The sequence below is a fragment of the Heteronotia binoei genome, chromosome 5, assembly GCF_032191835.1.
Source record: "Heteronotia binoei isolate CCM8104 ecotype False Entrance Well chromosome 5, APGP_CSIRO_Hbin_v1, whole genome shotgun sequence".
Lineage (NCBI taxonomy): Eukaryota > Metazoa > Chordata > Lepidosauria > Squamata > Gekkonidae > Heteronotia > Heteronotia binoei.
The window spans coordinates 166,682,837-166,702,833 of NC_083227.1; the positions used below are offsets into that span (position 1 = coordinate 166,682,837).

At 47.5% G+C, this 19,997-nt stretch overlaps 1 protein-coding gene across 1 annotated transcript in view; it reads left to right on the forward strand.

Annotated features, from left to right (window-relative positions):
* CCNJL (cyclin J like) overlaps window positions 1-12,971 on the forward strand; it is a 39,821-nt gene extending 26,850 nt beyond the window's left edge. Inside the window, exons 4-5 of the mRNA XM_060240662.1 lie at window positions 1,801-1,960; window positions 10,546-12,971. Coding sequence (XP_060096645.1) covers window positions 1,801-1,960; window positions 10,546-10,993 — 608 coding nt within the window. The 3' untranslated portion in view covers window positions 10,994-12,971. The remainder of the gene's footprint in view (window positions 1-1,800; window positions 1,961-10,545) is intronic.
* Window positions 12,972-19,997: the final 7,026 nt, after the last annotated feature.

The window sequence follows — 19,997 nt, forward strand, 5'->3', positions numbered from 1 at the left end:
AAACTGTATTATTATGGACTTAGTATTGTGTTGAGAATGTTCCATTTTAAAATGTACAAGTGTTATTATTGGTTTTACCTATAAAGTTGTTATTACAGTGCATTATAATTGTAGTAATTGTGTCACTATAACCTTTCTGGGTTGTTTACTGGTTGCTATCTTGAGTGACTTCTCTCTAATTTTTCTCTCAGTTGCACAGCAGAGCTACTGAGCCAAGCCTCTCTTCCTTCTATTGGCCGAGGCTCCCCCCCACCCATCCCTTGAGGAAGGAAGGAGAGAGCCAGAGCTTCCTTTTCACAGTTCCCTGGATCCCATGGGAGAAATACAATGAAAGCATCTTTAAGACCAATGAGTGCTAAGCATGTTTTAAGTTTTTAAAAAAATATATTTGTATTTGTCTGTGTTCTTTATAAAATTTATATGAACACATGAAGCTGCCTTATACTAAATCAGACCCTTGGCCCATCAAAGTCAGTCTTGTCTACTCAGACTGGCAGCGGCTCTCCAGGGTCTCAAGCTGAGGTTTTTCACACCTATTTGCCTGGACCCTTTTTAGTTGGAGATGCCGGGGATTGAACCTGGGACTTTCTGCTTACCAAGTAGATGCTCTACCACTGAGCCACCGTCCCTCTCTGCTACTTATTCTTAAATAGGTACACATACGGCCTGGCCCAACAAAGTCTCATTTTTGTCAGTTCTGGCCCTCATAACAAATGAGTTGGACACCTCTGTCCTGGAGGTTGTACTTATTAGATGCTGTCCAAAGGGCAGGCTGAGGTGCTGTTGGAAGAAAGAGGCAGTATCTTCTGCTCCTGAAGGTCATAGTTTGAGACTGGAAGTGCTCTGCATCAAGCACACCCCTATCCCAGCTTAGAGTGTGTGGTTGCCGCTAATGGCTTCCAGCAAAAATAAGAGCTTTGGATAAATGTGGATTTAGGACTGGGTGGGTGGAGCCATTCTTGCCAGCTGATGATTTGCATCTAGTGGTCAGATAGTCTAACGCCAGAATGTGACCTCATTTAGGGTTTCTGTATACACGGTTGATGTGCGAACAGAGACATTAGTGCTGAATGCCGCACCTTGGAATTCTGTCGCGTTCTCACGTCATCTTTCTTGTGGCACTTGAGGCTGTGATGACAGCTAAAGGTGTTTAGGCAGCAACAGGTGCAAAAAGCCAGAATATGAGACCAGGGTTTTTCCTCTCCCTGCAAGAAAAAAAACATAAGTGCATGCAAAGTTAAGCAGAGTTTCTAGATCTCAGGGTGCTCTCCCTTCAGAATGAAGAAACATTGAAAATTGTTAAAGATCACGTCCTGCGTTGCAGACAGAATAGAGGAAGAGCCAAATACCAAGACATGTTTTTTTGTTTCTCAGAACACGTCATGACTTTGTACACAACTATTTGGAAGTAAATTGCACTGATTTCGTTGGGATTTACTTCCTTAGTAATTGTGTTTAAAATTGCATTCACCAAAAGATCATAATCTGGGAACTGATGGCAGTTGTGTATTCAATACCTAGTTAAGAACACCCCTCTAAGCCTGAATTAGTTTCTATGAAGTCTGCTTTCTACAGCAGTACAGTAGACTTAACAGCAACAACACTGGGCCTGAACTAATTTTTTGTGAATCCATTCTGATATCTTTGTTCATTGGTAGAAGATTTATACTTTTTATATACTAATATATTTATGCCCCACTATTCAGCAGAAAATACTTTCAGCTGACTGTGAAGTCTACAGGGAAAAAATGACCAATGTTGGTTGTGTTGGGTATTAATCTTGCCTTTTTTGTCTTCCAGATCACATTTTCCTCTCCTTCCAGCCTTCTCTGGTTGCTGCTGCTTGTGTCGGTGCCTCCCGCATCTGCCTTGAGATATCTCCATCTTGGACCACACAACTCGAGCTACTGACATGTTATTCCTGGGAGAATCTTGCTGTGTGCATAGAAATGATGCTCATGTATGTTTTGAACAAAAACAGGCCTCAGGCATACAAGATCTATTAAGGATCATTTCAGTTATTAATGATGCTAATTCAAAAGAGGGAAACGTAACTTGGAAAACTGAAGAGAAACAGAACTACAAACATCAAATACATATAAACATATACAATATTATTAGTTAATAAAATACAAATATGCATAAGAACATAAGAGAAGCTATGTTGGATCAGGCCAATGGCCCATCCAGTCCAACACTCTGTGTCACACAGTGGCCAAAAATTGTGTATATATATACACACACACACACACACACTGTGGCTAATAGCCACTGATGGACCTCTGCTCCATATTTTTATCTAAACCCCTCTTGAAGGTGGCCATGTTTGTGGCAGTGAATTCCACATGTTAATCACCCTTTGGGTGAAGAAGTACTTCCTTTTATCCGTTTTAACCTGTCTGCTCAGCAATTTCATCGAATGCCCACGAGTTCTTGTATTGTGAGAAAGGGAGAAAAGTACCTCTTTCTCTACTTTCTCCATCCCATGCATAATCTTGTAAACCTCTATCATGTCACCCCGCAGTCGACGTTTCTCCAAGCTAAACAGTCCCAAGCGTTTCTACCTTTCTTCATAGGGAAAGTGTTCCAGCCCTTTAATCATTCTAGTTGCCCTTTTCTGGACTTTTTCCAATGCTATAATATCCTTTTCTGAGATGCGGCGACCAGAACTGCACACAGTACTCCAAATGAGACTGCACCATCGATTTATACAGGGGCATGATGATACTGGCTGATTTGTTTTCAATTCCCTTCCTAATAATTCCCAGCATGGCATTGGCCTTTTTTATTGCAAACACACACCGTCTTGACATTTTCAGTGAGTTATCTACAGAAGCTAGATTTTGTTCATGGTTCTCTGCTCTACCCTTTTCAAAGGCTAGGAAGAAGAAGCAAGATGGTAGCCATTGCTTGAAGTCGGCAGTAAAGCAGTTTGTAAAGATAAGTAGCCTGGTGTAAGGCAGGAGGAAGTGCCACCCCTGAGCCTACCCTGTGTGGTTATATTGTAGCAGTGAGGCATAGAGTTTCAAGCACAGCATAATTTAAGCAGTTTTCCACTGTTAAGCTTGTTCAAAAAATAGTTCCTTCCAACATAATATGGGAAAGGAAGCTGGCAGCGTGGATCTTAGTGCGGAGAATCAGCAGGAGAATTCATGTTAATATTAGCTTTTCCAGTATTAAGTAATGAAAGTCAAGGTTTTAAATACCATTTACACCGTGGTAGCAAGTTGTGTAGTTCATCCAGAGTGGCCTCTTCCTTGGCCTTCTCCTGACAGATGACATCAAGGAAACAGGATTATGAAAAAACCTAACTTTTATTCACTACCAGAGACAGGGGGGAATAAAGGATGGTGAGTAAAGATGCGTTACAGCGCCTTATGGGTCACATCCAGCTTTTGCTGGGTTCATTAAGTTAGATAATTTCAGTTCTCCTGGGTGCACAGAACAGCCAACCTGTTTATTCTTGAGGTGGATATGGGCTATCCCTCACTCTCAGGATTCCCTCTTCACTTTCAGTATCTCTGATTGTAAAGTTTGTGAATCTCAGAGTGACCTTGGGAAAATAGTGTGTTAAAATGTTCTGGAACTAATAAGAAAGCAGGAGCGATAGCAGATTTACTGCCTGCTCTCTCCAGAAATAGAGATAAAGGTTCAATTAACTTCAGTTTACTAACATTTCCAAGCCTATGCAATGTACATGCTATGGCCAGGAGTGGAAAAACCCAAGTTCAAATCCTCATTCAGCCTTGGAGCTCACTAGGTGATATCAGAACCAGCCACTTTAAGAATATAAGAGCATACGTTTCTCCAAGCTGAAGAGCCCTAACCTCTTTAGCCTTTCTTCATGGGGAAAGTGTTAAATTCCCTTAATCGTTTTAGTTGCCCTTTTTTGTACCCTTTCCAATGCTATATTTTTGAGATGTGGTGGCCAGAACTGCTCACAGTATTCCAAATGAGGCCACACCATAGATTTATACAGGAGCATTTTTGTACTGACTGATTTTTCAAGTCCCTTCCTAAAAATCCCCAGCATAGCATGTGCCTTTTTTATTGCACTCACGCACTGAGTCAGTATTTTCAGTGAATGATCTACCATGACTCCAAGATCTCTCTCCTCATCAGTTACTGTCAGTTCAGACCCCATCAACTGTCGGAGCGGGAGTAGCAGAGTGAGGGAGATGACTTGCCCGACACAGGGCTTCAGGAAAGAAAACCAGGCAGACACGTGCAACTAGTGCCAAAAGGTGTATTAACATATATACACAACAAGTGCTCTCTTGTGCAGTCTATACAATATCACCTCCACGGACAAAGTGCTTCGCCTAACCACCATCTCACAGGGAGAGACCTGTGTGATGCACACACAGATCATATATAGTCCAAGCAGCCAATCCTGGCCGTGCTGACTCAGCAGATTGCATCACTTGGCTTCTGCCGGCTCAAGCCGGTCTGCTGATCAGGTCACTGTGACCTAGCCTGGCAGCTAGATCACCAGCTGTCATGCTGTAGCTGTCAGACTGGGTTTATGTAGATTCTTGCTCCAACACACCTCCTAATCTATTTAAACCCAGTATACCCAAACACTTTACACAGTTTTCATGTTCACTTGCAGTTAAACATTTCGTGAATATATCAGCGGCATTCTCATCCGATGTACACTTTATTATTTTTATGAGGTTTTTAGCCGCTGCTTCCTTCACATTTTGGTACCTGATAAGTATATGCTTGCTTTTCCCTCGAGCAGCTTGGTTCTCCGTCAGTTCTTTGGCTGCTGAGTTGTCAGTATATACTGAAACTGGCAAATTTACAGGTATGCTAAAGTCCCTCATCAGTTGTACTGCCCACTCTAGGTTAAGTACACATTCGTTTATGGCACCGTACTCTGCCTCACACGTGCTACATGCCACCAGGGTCTGCTTGGTGGCTTTCCATACTACTAGGGCATCTCCCAGAAATATTCCAATTCCTGTGGTTGATTTTGCCTTGGGCCGGTCCCCCCAGCTTGCGTCAGCATAGGCGCGTAGTTCAGGTTTTTCTCCTACTCTGAGGGATAGCTTACGTTCTATTGTGCCGCTGAGGTAACGTAGTACTCTTTTAGCCGCCACCCAATCTTTGTGGTGGGGTTCAGCATTTTTCTGGCACAATATATGTACCGCATAGCTGATATCTGGCCTGGTCCAGCACGCTAGGTGCAATAAGGACCCGATCAGGGACTGGTATAATGGTACATTCTTGAATATCTCACCTTCAGGTTCCTTGCTATAACCTGTGGTCATGGGTGTTTGCACACTGCTAGCTTCGTTCATACCATACTGAGCTAGCAGCGCTCTCACTTTGTTGCTCTGGGACAGTTCAAAACAACCATCGGCCCTCCTCGCTATTTCCACCCCTAGGTAGTAGCTCACTGGCCCCAGGTGCTTGATAGTGAACAGCTTACTGGCTGTTTCTTGAAACCATGCTAATTGTTGGTTGGAGTCCACTAAGACAATCAGATCGTCCACAAAGATGAGGACTATCATTCTGGACTCTCCCACCACCCTGCTAAACATGCAAGGGTCTGCCAGATGCTGGTTGAATCCTACTTTCATTAATGCTGACTTCAAACACTTGTACCATGCGTGTCCGGCTTGTTTCAAACCATACAAGGCTTTGTTCAGTTTTAACACACCACTCCCACCATCAAAACCGGGGATTTGTTCCATAAACAGCTCCTGGTCTAAGGGGGAGTTCAAATAGGCTGTCTCGAAGTCAAAGTGATGGGCTTGTTGCCCCGTACTTCCAGCCTTACACAATGCTGCCCTGAGGGTTTCAGCTTTTAAAGTGGGGGCAAACACTTGCTGATAATCCAATCCCTTCCTTTGGCTGAACCCTCTGGCCACTAACCTGGCCTTTCGTTGCACGGCTCCATTTGCGTCTTTCTTTAACCGGTAGGTCCACCTACAGGAGATAATGTTCCGGTTGCCCGGCCTTAGCACCTCAGTAAACACTCTGTTTTTCAGCAAGGAATCATATTCCTTCTGCATTGCGGCAAACCATGCTAGCCTTTCTTTACTATCTAGCTTCAGCACCTCCTCGTATGTTTCAGGTTCAGGGGTGCTGACTTGGTTTGCACTTGGGAACCCGTATCTAGCAGGAGGGATGCCTTTTGTGGCTCTAGCCGACACCCGTGGCCCTGTGCCAGGATTCGGCTCACCTTCTCCAGCCCCACTGGGTGCCACCTCCTGGGCTGGGCTTCTGGGCTGCGCTCCAACATTCTTATCAGTACTTGGCAGCATTCCCAGGTCTCTTTCCGTAGAGTGCAATCTTGCCCAGCTGGACTCACTAAATCCAGCGGACCTACTAAAGGTTAGCTTCGCCCGCTTATCACAAAAGCGATATGATTTGGTTTCTGGCTGGTAGCCCAGAAAGGTTAGGCTCACTGCCCGGTCACCTCCTTTCCTTCTATGTTTCAGAGGAATATTCACCCAGGCTTGGGTTCCAAATACCCTCAGAAAGCTCAAATCTGGGCAGTGGTTATATAGCCGCTTATAAGGCAAATCATTTACAGGCTTACACCAAACCCTATTATGTACGTATGCCGAGCAATGCATCGCTTCCGCCCAATAACGAATTGGCAGCTTTGCATCCTCGAGCATGCTGTGCATTAATGTTTGTAACACGGCGCCTGTTCGCTCGGATAGCCCATGTTCTTGGGGCGTTGCTGGGTTCGTCAGACGGTGGGCGATGCCCTTGTTCTCCAGCCAACGTTTCATCTGGTTAGATAAGAATTCCCCCCCTCTGTCGGTTTGTACAGCTAGGAGATTAACCCCTAATTGTCTCTCCACTGCTTTGACCCACTTGGTGAATGTCTTATACACCTCAGATTTATGCACCATGGTGAAAACCCACGCGTACCTCGTGTGGTCGTCGGTGGCCACCAAGCAGTATCTCCTCCCCGACAGACTCTTTGGCAATGGGCCAATAACGTCTAAATGGACTAGTTCCAGGGCTCGTGTGCTTTCCCTTGAGCTTTCTTTAGCAACAGCACACGCCTTGTTTTTGGTCTTCTTGCAGACCTGGCAATCCAAGTAACATTTGCAAGGATTTACTTTCAAACTAGGCACAAGCTCCAGGGTTTTCTTTAACGCCCTAAATCCGCAGTGCCCAAGTCTCCTATGGAGCAAATGTATACAATTATTGTGCACAGGCTCATTCGACACCTGAGCCACCTGGGCACAATCACTCTGGACCACATACAGTTTACCTTCCCTCTTTCCTGTCACAAGCAACTTTCCCCCACCTCCCAGGATTTTGCAGCAGGTTTTCTCAAATCTCACCTGGTATCCCTGGTCAAACAGTGTGCTAACACTCAACAGGTTAGACTGCAGTGAGGGTACATACAACACATTTTGCAACATACATTTCAGTGCAGGAAATTCCACATTGCCTGAGCAAACAGAATTGGCAGTGGTCCCATCAGCCAATCTCACATACTTATGCTCAGGACTGTCAATGTTTTTCAACAACTCCTTCTCGCAGCAGAGATGGCTCGTTGCCCCGGAGTCTAAAATCCAAGCAGACCCTGTGCTCTCTACTGCAGACGTGACCAGCCGGGTTGCTTCCTCACACGGGCTGGCGGTCCTCCGCTCTCGCCGCACACGCCCCCGCCTCTTCTCCCTCTCAGGGCAAGCTCGGAGCAGGTGCTGCGACGACCCGCATCCATAGCAGCGACGGACTGCAAACGCAGTCGGCTCCACTTCCTCCACCTTCGGACGCCTGCCAGCAGCAAAAGCTGGCTCATTCTTGGCTGTCTTCCCGGACACACCGATAACAGCACGCTGCCTGGCCGACACCCCCGGACAGCTCACGGCCGCAATTCTCTCTTGGAAGTCAAGCAGGTGGGCACAGACGTATTCCATGGTCAGGGTCGCTACGTCCACCGTCTCCAGAGAAGTTATCAGGGGAGTGTACTCAGGTGGCAACGACGACAGCAAAATGTACACTCTGTCGTCTGGAGCTACAGTCTTGCCTCTTGCCTCCAGCTCAACGAAACAGTCCGTTAGCCGTTTGATGTGATCTTTCACACACCCTCCAGCCGGCATAACGGTGCGGAACATCCTCCTTGTCAAGGCCATGAGGGAACCAGCAGTGGTGCTAACATGCACCGCACTCAACGCGTCCCAGGCAGCCTTGGGAGTGTCCTTCCCTCGCACATAAACCAGCTGGTCATCTCCTATAGATAGCACTATGTTGGCCAGTGCCTTATCCGATAACACAGTCTCGGCAGGAGATAAGTCAGCAGGGGGGTTACTCACGAACAGCCATTGCCCTTCACGCTTGAGGTAGTGTTGCATTCTCAGGCTCCACACCGCGTAGTTGGCTGAGGTGAGCTTCTCAACGGCTACTCCAAGCTGTTGCTGAGCCATCGTGCCGACTCCTCCTCACGGCTGGCTGCCGACGTCCCTCTGGCTCTCAAACAGAGAACGGTGGTGCTTCTGTGTCCTTCACCGGCGTTCCTCGCCTCCGGCTCTTTCCAAACTCACAGTCAGCTCAACTCTCAACTCTCTCCTCCGCGCAGCGGAACCGCCCTGGGCCCATAACCCTGTCGGAGCGGGAGTAGCAGAGTGAGGGAGATGACTTGCCCGACACAGGGCTTCAGGAAAGAAAACCAGGCAGACACGTGCAACTAGTGCCAAAAGGTGTATTAACATATATACACAACAAGTGCTCTCTTGTGCAGTCTATACAATATCACCTCCACGGACAAAGTGCTTCGCCTAACCACCATCTCACAGGGAGAGACCTGTGTGATGCACACACAGATCATATATAGTCCAAGCAGCCAATCCTGGCCGTGCTGACTCAGCAGATTGCATCACTTGGCTTCTGCCGGCTCAAGCCGGTCTGCTGATCAGGTCACTGTGACCTAGCCTGGCAGCTAGATCACCAGCTGTCATGCTGTAGCTGTCAGACTGGGTTTATGTAGATTCTTGCTCCAACAAGTCCCTTCCTAAAAATCCCCAGCATAGCATGTGCCTTTTTTATTGCACTCACGCACTGAGTCAGTATTTTCAGTGAATGATCTACCATGACTCCAAGATCTCTCTCCTCATCAGTTACTGTCAGTTCAGACCCCATCAACATGTATTTCTAGTTGGGATTTTTAGTCTTAAAGATGTGGGGCTTTTTTTGCTTCAGTGTTCATTACTTTGCAGTTGCCCATGTTGAACTTTATTTGCCACACTGACACCCACTTGCCCAGCCCTGACAGATCCCTCTGGAGTGCCTCACAGTCCTCTCCGTTTTTCACCACCCTGAATACTGTAATGTCATCTGCAATCTTAGCCACTTCACTGCTTATTCCCAACTCCAAATCATTAATAAACAACTTTAAAAAGCAGCAGACGCAGTATAGAGCCCTGCAGTACACCACTGCTTACCAGCTTCCACTGTGAAAACTTCCCATTTATACTCGCTCTCTGTTTTTTGTTAATTAATCAGTTTTTAATCCACAAGAGGACTTGTCCTCTTATCCCATGTTTGCTGAGTTTACTCAGGAGCCTTTGCGGAGGAGCTTTATCAAAAGCTTTCTAGAAATTCAGGTAAACAACATCTATTGGGTCACCCTTTTCTACATGCTTGTTAACTCCCTTAAAGAATACCAGCGAGGCAAGGTTTTCCCTTACAATGTTGGAATGACCGGCGTGTAACTCCCCTGATTTCTTCTGGAACCTTTTTTTAAAAAATGGGGGTTACAGTAGCTTCCCTCCAGTCCTCAGGAATGGAGGCAGCTTTTAGTGATAGACTGCATATTTTTGTCAGGAAATCCACAAGTTCACCTCAGAGTTCTTCCAGAGCTCTTGTTGGATGTGTGCCATCTGGTCCTGATGATTTGTCAGTTTTTAATTTGTCCATCTTTCTTAGGACCTTCTTTCTCATCACCTCAGTCCAAATCAAGTCTTTCAATTCCTTGCCTGAGATTGGTGGTTCTGGTGAGGGGAAGCACCTCCCATCTTCCGCAGTGATGACAGAGGTGAAAAAAGCATTAAGCTTCTCTTCCATTTCCCTGTCATCTTTTAGCAGTCCTTTTATCTCTTGGTCATCCATGGGCCCCACTGCCTCCCTGGCCGCTTTCCTGTGACTAATGTATTTGAAGAAATGTTTATTGTTGGTCTTTGTTTCTTCTGCCCGTTCAGCATAAGCTCACAAGCTTGTTTATCAAGCTAAAATAAAAGGGAGAATTATGTAAAGCACCCTGATCTCCTTAGACCAGTGATTTCCAAATGGGGGGGGGGGCTTTGGCCCCCAGGGTGTTGCAGAGCCGTTACAAGGGGTCCTCAAACCCATATGCAACACTAAGCATTGTCATTTTGATCTTGATGTGATTTTCTCAGTCATCAGATACAACTCATTATATGGGAGGAACTGCGACACTTTTTGATATTAAAAGGGCTTCCTTATACTCATAAAGGTTGAGAACCAGTGCCTTAGACAATAGCGAGAGATTTCACTTTCCTGTTACCAATCCTGTCTTTATTGTTTTCTTGTGGCTTTTTGTCTTAACAGAGCCCACGACAAGGACATCAAAGAAGCCAGTAAGGATCACATGACACTTCTGCAGCGGCAGCAAGTTGTGGAAAGTCTAGTCTTGCAGACCCCCACACAAGTCCTCTTTCAGCAGTCAAGATATCACCCCGTGACACCCTTGACGCAGCACTCAGTACTCCTCTCACAGTTCCACTCTCCAATACAGGACCTGTGCTCTGCTTACCGGGACTCTTTACAGGCTCTACAATCTAGCAGCCTTGCTTCAGGGAATACCAGTAGTTCACTGTGCTCCTACTCCACGTTACCAACCAGCTTTCAGCCTGTTGTGCAAACTGTGTCCTTTCAAGTGCCTGTTACTATGCAGGTTGCCATTTCCACAGAGCCCAGGCACTGTCTCTCTCTAACATATGGCAGCAGTTATTTCAGCAGGCATCATTCATATGCAGCAGGTTGTTTTGATGGCTGAAAGGTAGCAAGAGGAATTGGTCTTACATACCACTGAGGCTTTGCTTCCTATGCAAACCAGGTGCACCTATGACATGACAAAAGTTCCATCCTGAAACAGCTTTGCTAGAGCTGAGCCAGTCTTATCAGCAAAGCTGGGTTTTGCTTTTAAAGTTCAAAATGTAGGTGCCTCTCCTGCAAGAACTAACAGGAGTAATCCTCATGAAAAGAAATACAACACTATACCTCACTGCTTTTTCAACATGGCTTCGTTAAACTAGATATTGGTGGGTGGATGGATAACATGAGTTTCCTTTTATGATTCTTCCGTACAGAAGGCTTCTATGAACTAGGAAGAACTCTTGAGTTTTAAAATGGTTCTTTTGGATAAGGAAACACTGGGAAATTTCTGAGTATCACCCAGTGTCCATGTTATAAGATGATAGCAACACTGGAACTTATTGTAGATAACTCTGAAATTGTCTTCACTCTGAAATTTTCATGAAGAATGTTCCTTCCCTTTCTCTAACCAGATGTTTCACAGAGATGTTAAAGTGTAACATAAACACAGAGAATTGTTGGCCATTTTGGCCTGATTTTTTCTCTTGTGATGTGGCATTAGTAGACAAAAAACCAACCGGGTCATGTGTTTGTAGTATTTTTTTTTCTTTAAAATGTGATCTTAAATTACCTCTGAATATTTAAGATGCTGCTTGCCTTAAGTAACAAAAGTATCATTCGTCTGAGGGAACTTGGTTTACAGTTTATATCAGGGATTAATGTTTACTTGAAAAATAAGTATTTGGGGCTTACTTAGTCAGCTCATAGACAGAGAGGAGACCACCTTCTGCTATTGCTGTCCTAAGGTTGATTTTTCCTATGCTTCCTTTTCTAAACACACTAGATGGACATGAAGACGGAACTGCCCATTACAAGGGTAGCAAAGAGTTTCCCACATTGTTTGTTCCTTGTAAGAGAGATGTGGGCAGGGAGACCGGATGATCATCAGGTGAGAAGAGCGTTGCTTCCCAGGGCAGATGCCTCCCAGGGCTGTTCTTAATTTCTTCCTACTCTGAAGCAAGCCGGACTTCAAAATTGGAACTGACCTTGGCTGAGGGGGAGAGCAGCATTTGCAGAGAAAAATCAGTGAATATATGGAAGGTCAAGTTTCTCTGCAAATGGCCCCCTAAACCTGAACATTTGCCTTACCTCCACAAATGCAGATATGAGAGTACTCTTGTGTGAAGGTGACACGTTGTTCTGGCCTAAAATCCTGTGGGTTCACTGGAGTGTAGTTTCTCATTGGATCATGGCCTTGACAATTTTGGTGCAATCAAGCTTCACCCTGTGTCACAAAAGATTTGAACATGTCTGCCAGAGTGTGAAATGCTCACTTGATATGCAGCTATTGTTCTGCAGTTGCTGACAGCCAGTATTGTTTGTCAGTCAGGTTCTCAGAACTGCAGACTAGACGGTGTGCAATATGCGTTTATTCTGTCTAGTGTCCCATGAGCGTATAGGATATTGGCTGTTTTGCTTTTAGTTTTATATGTCTGTATGAAAAAAATAGTTTTTAAGATGGATGAGTTGATTTTATAAGATGAGGGGAAACTATTCCCTGTTCGAATGAATCTTTCCGTTAGGTCCCTAAAATATGTTTCACTCCAGGCTTGGCACACTTTTAAACAGCAAAATATGTAACAAGGTAGAGTTGGACTTTTTATCTTTTAATGGCATTTTTGTTAAACAAAAAGAGTATTATCTGGAGATTTGTGTTTTGGGGGTTTTTTGTATTTATATGTAACTTTATTTCTACATGATCCTGTGTGTTTAAGCAGACTTTTAACCATGTCATTGTGTAAAAATATCACCTGGGAAGCTCTGGCTGAGGAAGCCCATATGTTCTTATCAAAAGCTACTGAGGACCTTTTTTGAGTTGCAGTTATGGTCACCTTTCCATGTTAGGGATGGTTATTCAATAAAAAAGCACAAAATGCTAATGGGGGCTTGTGGAATTTATTTGTCTGCTCCCAAGAGAGAAAGGATCTGCTCTCATCTGTTCACACCCACAAAATTTAAATGTTTCTATCAGGTACTCATAGTTTCCTTAGGGATTTTCGTAGTACACCTCGTCGAAAGTATTTGCAGGTGCACAAAACCCAAGGTGAGCTTTACAGTCACGGAGATATACTGTCTGAATCTAATTTGAATCTAAACATGTTGGTTCAGTGGTAAAACTGATCTTACTCCATTGAGTCTTGCTCCCAGCTTGGATCCAGCACAGCATTTCCATGAGTGGAAGGATTTCTGCCCATGGAGCATGACTTTCTCGCCTCCCGCCCCCTCTACTGTAACCTGAAACATCCCCACCCCACCCCATTGTTGTTGGAAATTTCTTGGGCTACAGAAGGGAGAGGGAAAGTTATACTGCTCAGGCAGAAATCATTGCATCCCAAAAGTGCTGCTCTGTACCCAAGCCATACCAGTTGAATGCCAACAGTAAGTAAATCTTTTCTAGCAGGCTGCAATTTATTTCCTCTGCTTCCTAATGCTTATCCTGAAACCATAGATGCCGTTAGCACTGCTGTTCTACGGAAGAAATGGCATTGCTGTTGGTTAGAGGATAGATCACCTAAACATTTTAACCAAACACTTTGATTTTCTAATATGAATATGGAGAATTGTCAGCCATTTTGGCCTTAACATTTCTCTTGAGTCTGCAGAAGAGAAGCAGTACGAGTGTTGAAGTCTACTCCCCCCCCCCCCACAGCTAAATACAAGTTAAATAATTTTGTTTTTAGACTGCCAAAACACAGATTGTGGTTTAAGTTTACGTAATCTCAGCCTGAGTTTTGATTTGTGCAGTGTGAGCTATTCACTGGAACACATACTCCGGCTTGGTCGCTAAGTGATAGAGCAAGATTGAGCCCCAGTACATGGCTTTTTTGAAACAGGGCAGCATTTCAAAATACTGAAAAACCTGACAAACTGGATAATATTGTAATCTGATCCTTTTTAGGAGTAAACTCTTCTGCAGTTTGGTGTAGTGGTTAAGTGTGTGTTGACTCTTATCTGGAAGGTCCAGGTTTGATTCCCCACTCCTCCACTCACAGCTGCTGGAATGGCCTTGGGTCAGTTATAGCTCTCTCAGAGCTGTCCTTGAAAGGGCAACTGCTGTGAGAGCCCTCTCAGCCCCACCCACCTCGCAGGGCGTCTGTTGTGGGGGAGGAAGGGAAAGGAGATTGTAGGCCGTTCTGAGACTGTCCTTGAAAGGGCAGCTGCTGTGAGAGCCCTCTCAGCCCCACCCACCTCGCAGGGTGTCTGTTGTGGCGTCGTCGACATCAGGGGCCCCCAGTGACCCAAGGTGGAAGGCAACAACATGGTGGAGGATGCAAGCACAGAGGCCCCTCCTGTAAGATGGCCCCGCCCCACATCCCAGCTCCGCCCAGCTGGTGTTGCCCCCTCATAGCATCCCAGCGCTGCTCCAGATCCAGCAACTCCCAGACCACAGATGACGAGAGCAACAATACCATCGTGGAGATGGAGCAAACCGAGACCATGGATGTGAACCTCACACCTCTAGATTTCAACCAGTTTGGACAATGGATGGCCAAACACCAGGCACGACTGCTCCGGGACGTCGCCCAGCAGAAGCAGGCTTCTTGGGCCACACTTATACACGATCTCCAGCAGGCACTGTTGGCACATCCAGATCCAGCGGGAGTGGCCCCTTTCAGGGCAGGACAAAGCCCATGGCCGCCCCTCCCGAAGTTGGGTGCCGAGGACGACGTAGAGCCCTTCCTGGAGGCCTTTGAGCGGGTGGAAGAAGCTGCTCAATGGCCTAAGGAGCAATGGGCCTTCATCCTAGGGCCGTACCTTATGGGCAAAGCCCAAGCTGCCATGAAGGCCCTGAAGAAGGCAGAGACTATGAGAAACTCAAGATTGCCATCCTGGACCATATGGAAGTGACCCCCGAGTCTCACCAGCAGAAATTTCTCTCCTGGCAACCCCCTGCGATGGCCCGCCCGCGCTTGGCGATCATCACCCTTAAGTATGCTGCAACACAATGGCTTTGCCCTACGACGGACGACAGCAATGCATCATGGAACTGGTGGTCATTGAGCAACTCTTGCAGGTGCTACCCCCAAGACCACAGCACTGGGTAACGTGCTGGAAGCCAACACACCTGAGTGAGGCGCAGGAACTTTGGGGAAACTTTCAGACAGCTGACCATAGAGACCCAGTGCCCCGGCCAGAGAGAGGTAAGGGGGTCAAGGGAGGCGGCCAACCCTGGGCCAAGTTCTCCCAGGAGCTAACCCCAGGCGTGTTGTGGGACTGCTGGAACGAGGAAGGCGCGCTCACCCCTCGCCCAGCAGGATGGTGCCAGACCTGCCATGGTCTTGGGATAGACCCCTGCCTGCGATGCCTGGGGTTTGGCCCAGTGGCCAGGAAGGGGGAGGAGACGTAACACCACCCCTAGAAGATCGACGTGCACCAGGAGATGTTGGGCCTTGCTTTATCTGCAGCCAGTGGGAGCACCTCAAGAGGGACTGCCCCCTGATGGAGTGCAATGTGGGGTGGGAGGCAGCTATGTAGACCTCAGTGGTAGGGGTTCGCCCCCCCACCTTGGACACTCCAAGTGAGGCTTGGAGGACGCCAGGTGGAGGCCATGCTGGACAACAGGAGTTCGGTTTCAATGGTTCGAGCTCACCTCGTGCCAGCCTCCTTGCCAGTCAGGTGCGCAGCCATGATCGCCCCGTAGTGTCCATTCCCCTGAAGTACCTGGGGCGGTACAGGGACATGTCAGTGGCCAAGGTGACCCAGTTACCTTACCCTCTCCTCCTGGGGCGGGACGCCCCTTCCTTCGTAGATGTCCTAGCAGCAGCCAACCCAGGACACGGCTTAATCGACAGTGCCGTCCACATCACTGAGGCCTGCCCCCAAGGCAGTGCGAAGGGCCTGGCCTGCAGACCCTCAGTTTGTGGAGGCACAGGAGAGGTAAGGAACTGGAGGCCCTGTGGTGATGGGAGGCAGTGCCAGACAGGGTGATGATAGATGACCAAAGAAGCCGATGCCTTCCCAGGGTAATTCGGGATTGTGGGGTATGGTACCATGAGGTGAAGGGGCGGCTGGGCCCTTATAAGCAGTTGCTAGTCCCCCATAAGTACAGGCAGGAAGTCTTGCAGGGAGCCCACAACCACCAGTGGGCTGGCCACCAAGGGATAAAGAGTACCCTGGTCCGTGTGCTGGCTCATTTTTTTTTGGCCATCAGTGGCTCAAGAGTTATAAGCCTACTCTCGCTCATGTGATACCTGCCAGTGGGTGATGCCCTGTGTGGAGTCCCGAGCTCCCCTAGCCCCCTTGCCAGTAATAGGGTCACCCTTTGAGAGGGTGGTTATGGACTTTATAGGGCCTCTGCCGAGAACTCTGAGGGGGCCGTGGTATATATTAGTTCTCACAACTAAGCTGATGAAGCAGGTTTCTCAGGTGCTGCACATCAAACAACTGTTCACCTCAGTCCACCACCCCCAAACAGACGGGCTGGTGGAGAGAATGAATTGGACACTGAAGGCTATGCTCAGGAAGACAGCTTATGCCCACCCGGTCACATGGGATCCTCTACTTAGAACCCCTGTTGTTCGCTGTGCGAGAGACACCTCAGGCGTCTACGGGGTACTCCCCTTTTGAACTGCTATACGGGCTGCAACCGAGGGGGATTTTTGGCCAGGTGGATGAGCAGTGGATTCGGGCGGAGGACCACCCAGAGGTACCCTCCAAGGAATACATTAGACAGCTCTGGGAGTGCTTGGAGTCTGTATCTGCCTCCATTCCTGAGGACTGGAAGGTAGCAAATGTCACCCCCATCTTTAAAAAGGGTTCCAGAGGAGATCCGGGAAATTACAGACCAGTCAGCCTGACTTCAATACCAGGAAAGTTGGTAGAAACCATTATCAAGGACAGAATGAGTAGGCACATTGATGAACACGAGTTACTGAGAAAGATTCAGCATGGGTTCTGTAAGGGAAGATCTTGCCTCACTAACCTGTTACAGTTCTTTGAGGGGGTGAACAAAAATGCGGACAAAGGGGGCACAATAGATGTTGTTTACCTTGACTTCCAGAAAGCTTTTGATAAAGTTCCTCATCAAAGGCTCCTTAGAAAGCTCAAGAGTCAATGGAGTAAAAGGATAGGTCCTCTTGTGGATCAAAAACTGGTTAATTAATAGGAAGCAGAGAGTGAGTATAAATGGGCAGTCTCGCAGTGGAGGACGGTGAGCAGTGGGGTGCCACAGGGCTCAGTACTGGATCCCATGCTCTTTAACTTTTTCATAAATGATTTGGAGTTGGGAGTGAGCAGTGAAGTGGCCAAGTTTGCAGATGACACTAAATTGTTCAGGGTGGTGAGAACCAGAGAGGATTGTGAGGAACTCCAAAGGGATCTGTTGAGGCTGGGTGAGTGGGTGTCAACGTGGCAGATGAGGTTCAATGTGGCCAAGTGCAAAGTAATGCACATTGGGGCCAAGAATCCCACCTACAAATACAAGTTGATGGGGTGTGAACTGGCAGAGACTGACCAAAAGAGAGATCTTGGGGTCATGGTAGATAACTCACTGAAAATGTCGAGACAGTATGCGATTGCAATAAAAAAGGCCAACGCCATGCTGGGAATTATTAGGAAGGGAATTGAAAACAAATCAGCCAGTATCATAATGCCCCTGTATAAATTGATGGTACGGTCTCATTTGGAATACTGTGTGCAATTCTGGTCACCGCACCTCAAAAAGGATATAGCATTGGAAAAAGTGCAGAAAAGGGCAACTGGAATGATTAAAGGGTTGGAATACTTTCCCTATGAAAAAAGGTTAAAACGCTTGGGGCTCTTTAGCTTGGAGAAACGTCAACTGCGGGGTGACATGATAGAAGTTTACAAGATAATGCATGGGATGGAGAAAGTAGAGAAAGAAGTACTTTTCTCCCTTTCTCACAATACGAGAACTTGTGGGCATTCGATGAAATTGCTGAGCAGTCAGGTTAAAACAGATAAAAGGAAGTACATCTTCACCCAAAGGGTGATTAACATGTGGAATTCACTGCCACAGGAGGTGGGGCCTGATCCAACATGGCTTCTCTTATGTTCTTATGTTACGCCACAAAGCTTGGGTCAACCTTGAAAAGGCCCAGAAGAGGCAATATGACAGAGGCACCAAGGCCTGGGGCTTCCAGGTCAGAGATAGGGTGCCAGTGTTTCAGGGGCGTTATGGGATGAACCCAGGGGGATCCGTGGGTAGGGCCCTTTTTGGTGATGCAAGTCTTGGGGCCCCTGACTTACGAAGTGCAATGTGGTCCCCGCCCCCAGCAATGGAAGCCCATTCACATTAATAACCTGAAGGAGTGGAAAGAAAGAGGACCTCTGGGTGATATGGGCCTCCTGGCTGATAATCCTGATGACTTCCGTGAAGGCGGGCTCCCCTGGGTCGCCACCTCCAGAACTCATTGAGCTTCTCGTACTTTCCCTATGAAGAAAGGTTAAAACGCTGGGAGCTCTTTAGCTTGGAGAAACGTCGACTGCGGGGTGACATGATAGAGGTTTACAAAGATTATGCATGGGATGGAGAAGGTAGAGAAAGAAGTACAATGCAAGAACTTGTGGGCATTCAATGAAATTGCTGAGCAGTCGGGTTAGAACGGATAAAAGGAGGTACTTCTTCACCCAAAGGGTGATTAACCTGTGGAATTCACTGCCACAGGAGGTGGTGGCAGCTACAAGCATAGCCAGCTTCAAGAGGGGGTTAGATAAAAATACGGAGCAGAGGTTCATCAGTGGCTATTAGCCACAGTGTGTGTATATGTGTGTGTGTGTGTGTGTATATATATATACAAAAAAATTTTGGCCACTGTGTGATACAGTGTTGGACTGGATGGGCCATTGGCCTGATTCAACAAGGCTTCTCTTATGTTCTTATGATGATGCCTTGACCTCGGCTCAGCATGAAGACCTCCAGGAGTCCTGGATAACTACCTCGCAGTGTTCTCCTCAAAGCCCGGGCTGACCAACCTTGTAGTGCACTGGATCTTGACACTTCTATGTCACTTCTCCCTTTTCGATTTATAGTGCACCATCAAGCATGGACCAACTGTCAAGTGGCTGACTACCTCTCCAGGCTCTTTGAAGAGGATTCCGGGCATTAAGGCGCAAGGGAGGTGGGGTGTCCCGCCCATCCTGGGTTGGGACTCGGGTTGGCGCCCCCCCACAGCCAATGAACCCGCCAGCCCCCGACCCCGAAAACAGCCATCCCCCTGTGCACTGAATGCCCCCCTACCTGCCTGGAGGGCATGGCAGCCAGCATGACCCCAAAGGAGCCCTAGCTCACCTCCACATTGGGAGCTGAAGCTCCTGTGCAGCGAGGCTTCACCGGCCTGGGTGCCGGCCATGCACAGCCCCAGGACCAAGGCCTGCCTCAGGAGCCAAATGGGGCCAAGGGGCTACCCAGCAAGCCAGGAATAAGGGCGGCTTGGAAGGCAATGCAGGACCACACCCAGAGTCCCGGCCCACCCCAGCAGTCACTGACTTCCCAGGGGCCTGGGGAAAGGAAATGCCCAGGAGATGCCCCTCCCCGGTGTTGAACCTTAAGAGGGGGTGGAGGCAGGGGGGAGGAGGGAGCAGCCAGTGCACAATAAAAGGAGGCCACAGAGAGAGGTCAAGGAGGAATGAGGCTGATGCTAAAAAGGGGCTGCAAACTGAGAGAGAGAAGGGGAGCCCAAAGCATAGCCAGGAAGAAAAGCCTGTGGGTGCTGTAACCCAACCTCCTTCCAGTTCTGAGAGCTCTGGCCTAGGGGGCAGCAAGAAACGGGTTTCCAAGGATGGGTCGAGGCGACTTTGACGTCAGCGACCCCCAGAGGGCGCAAGGGGGAAGGCGACGAAGATGAAAAAGCTTCCGCTTATTTATTTAAGCAGTAACTGCCAAGAGATCTCTCTCCGCAGTTTTAAAGGCCTGTCTGTAAAACCAGTGACTTAACTGTGACAAC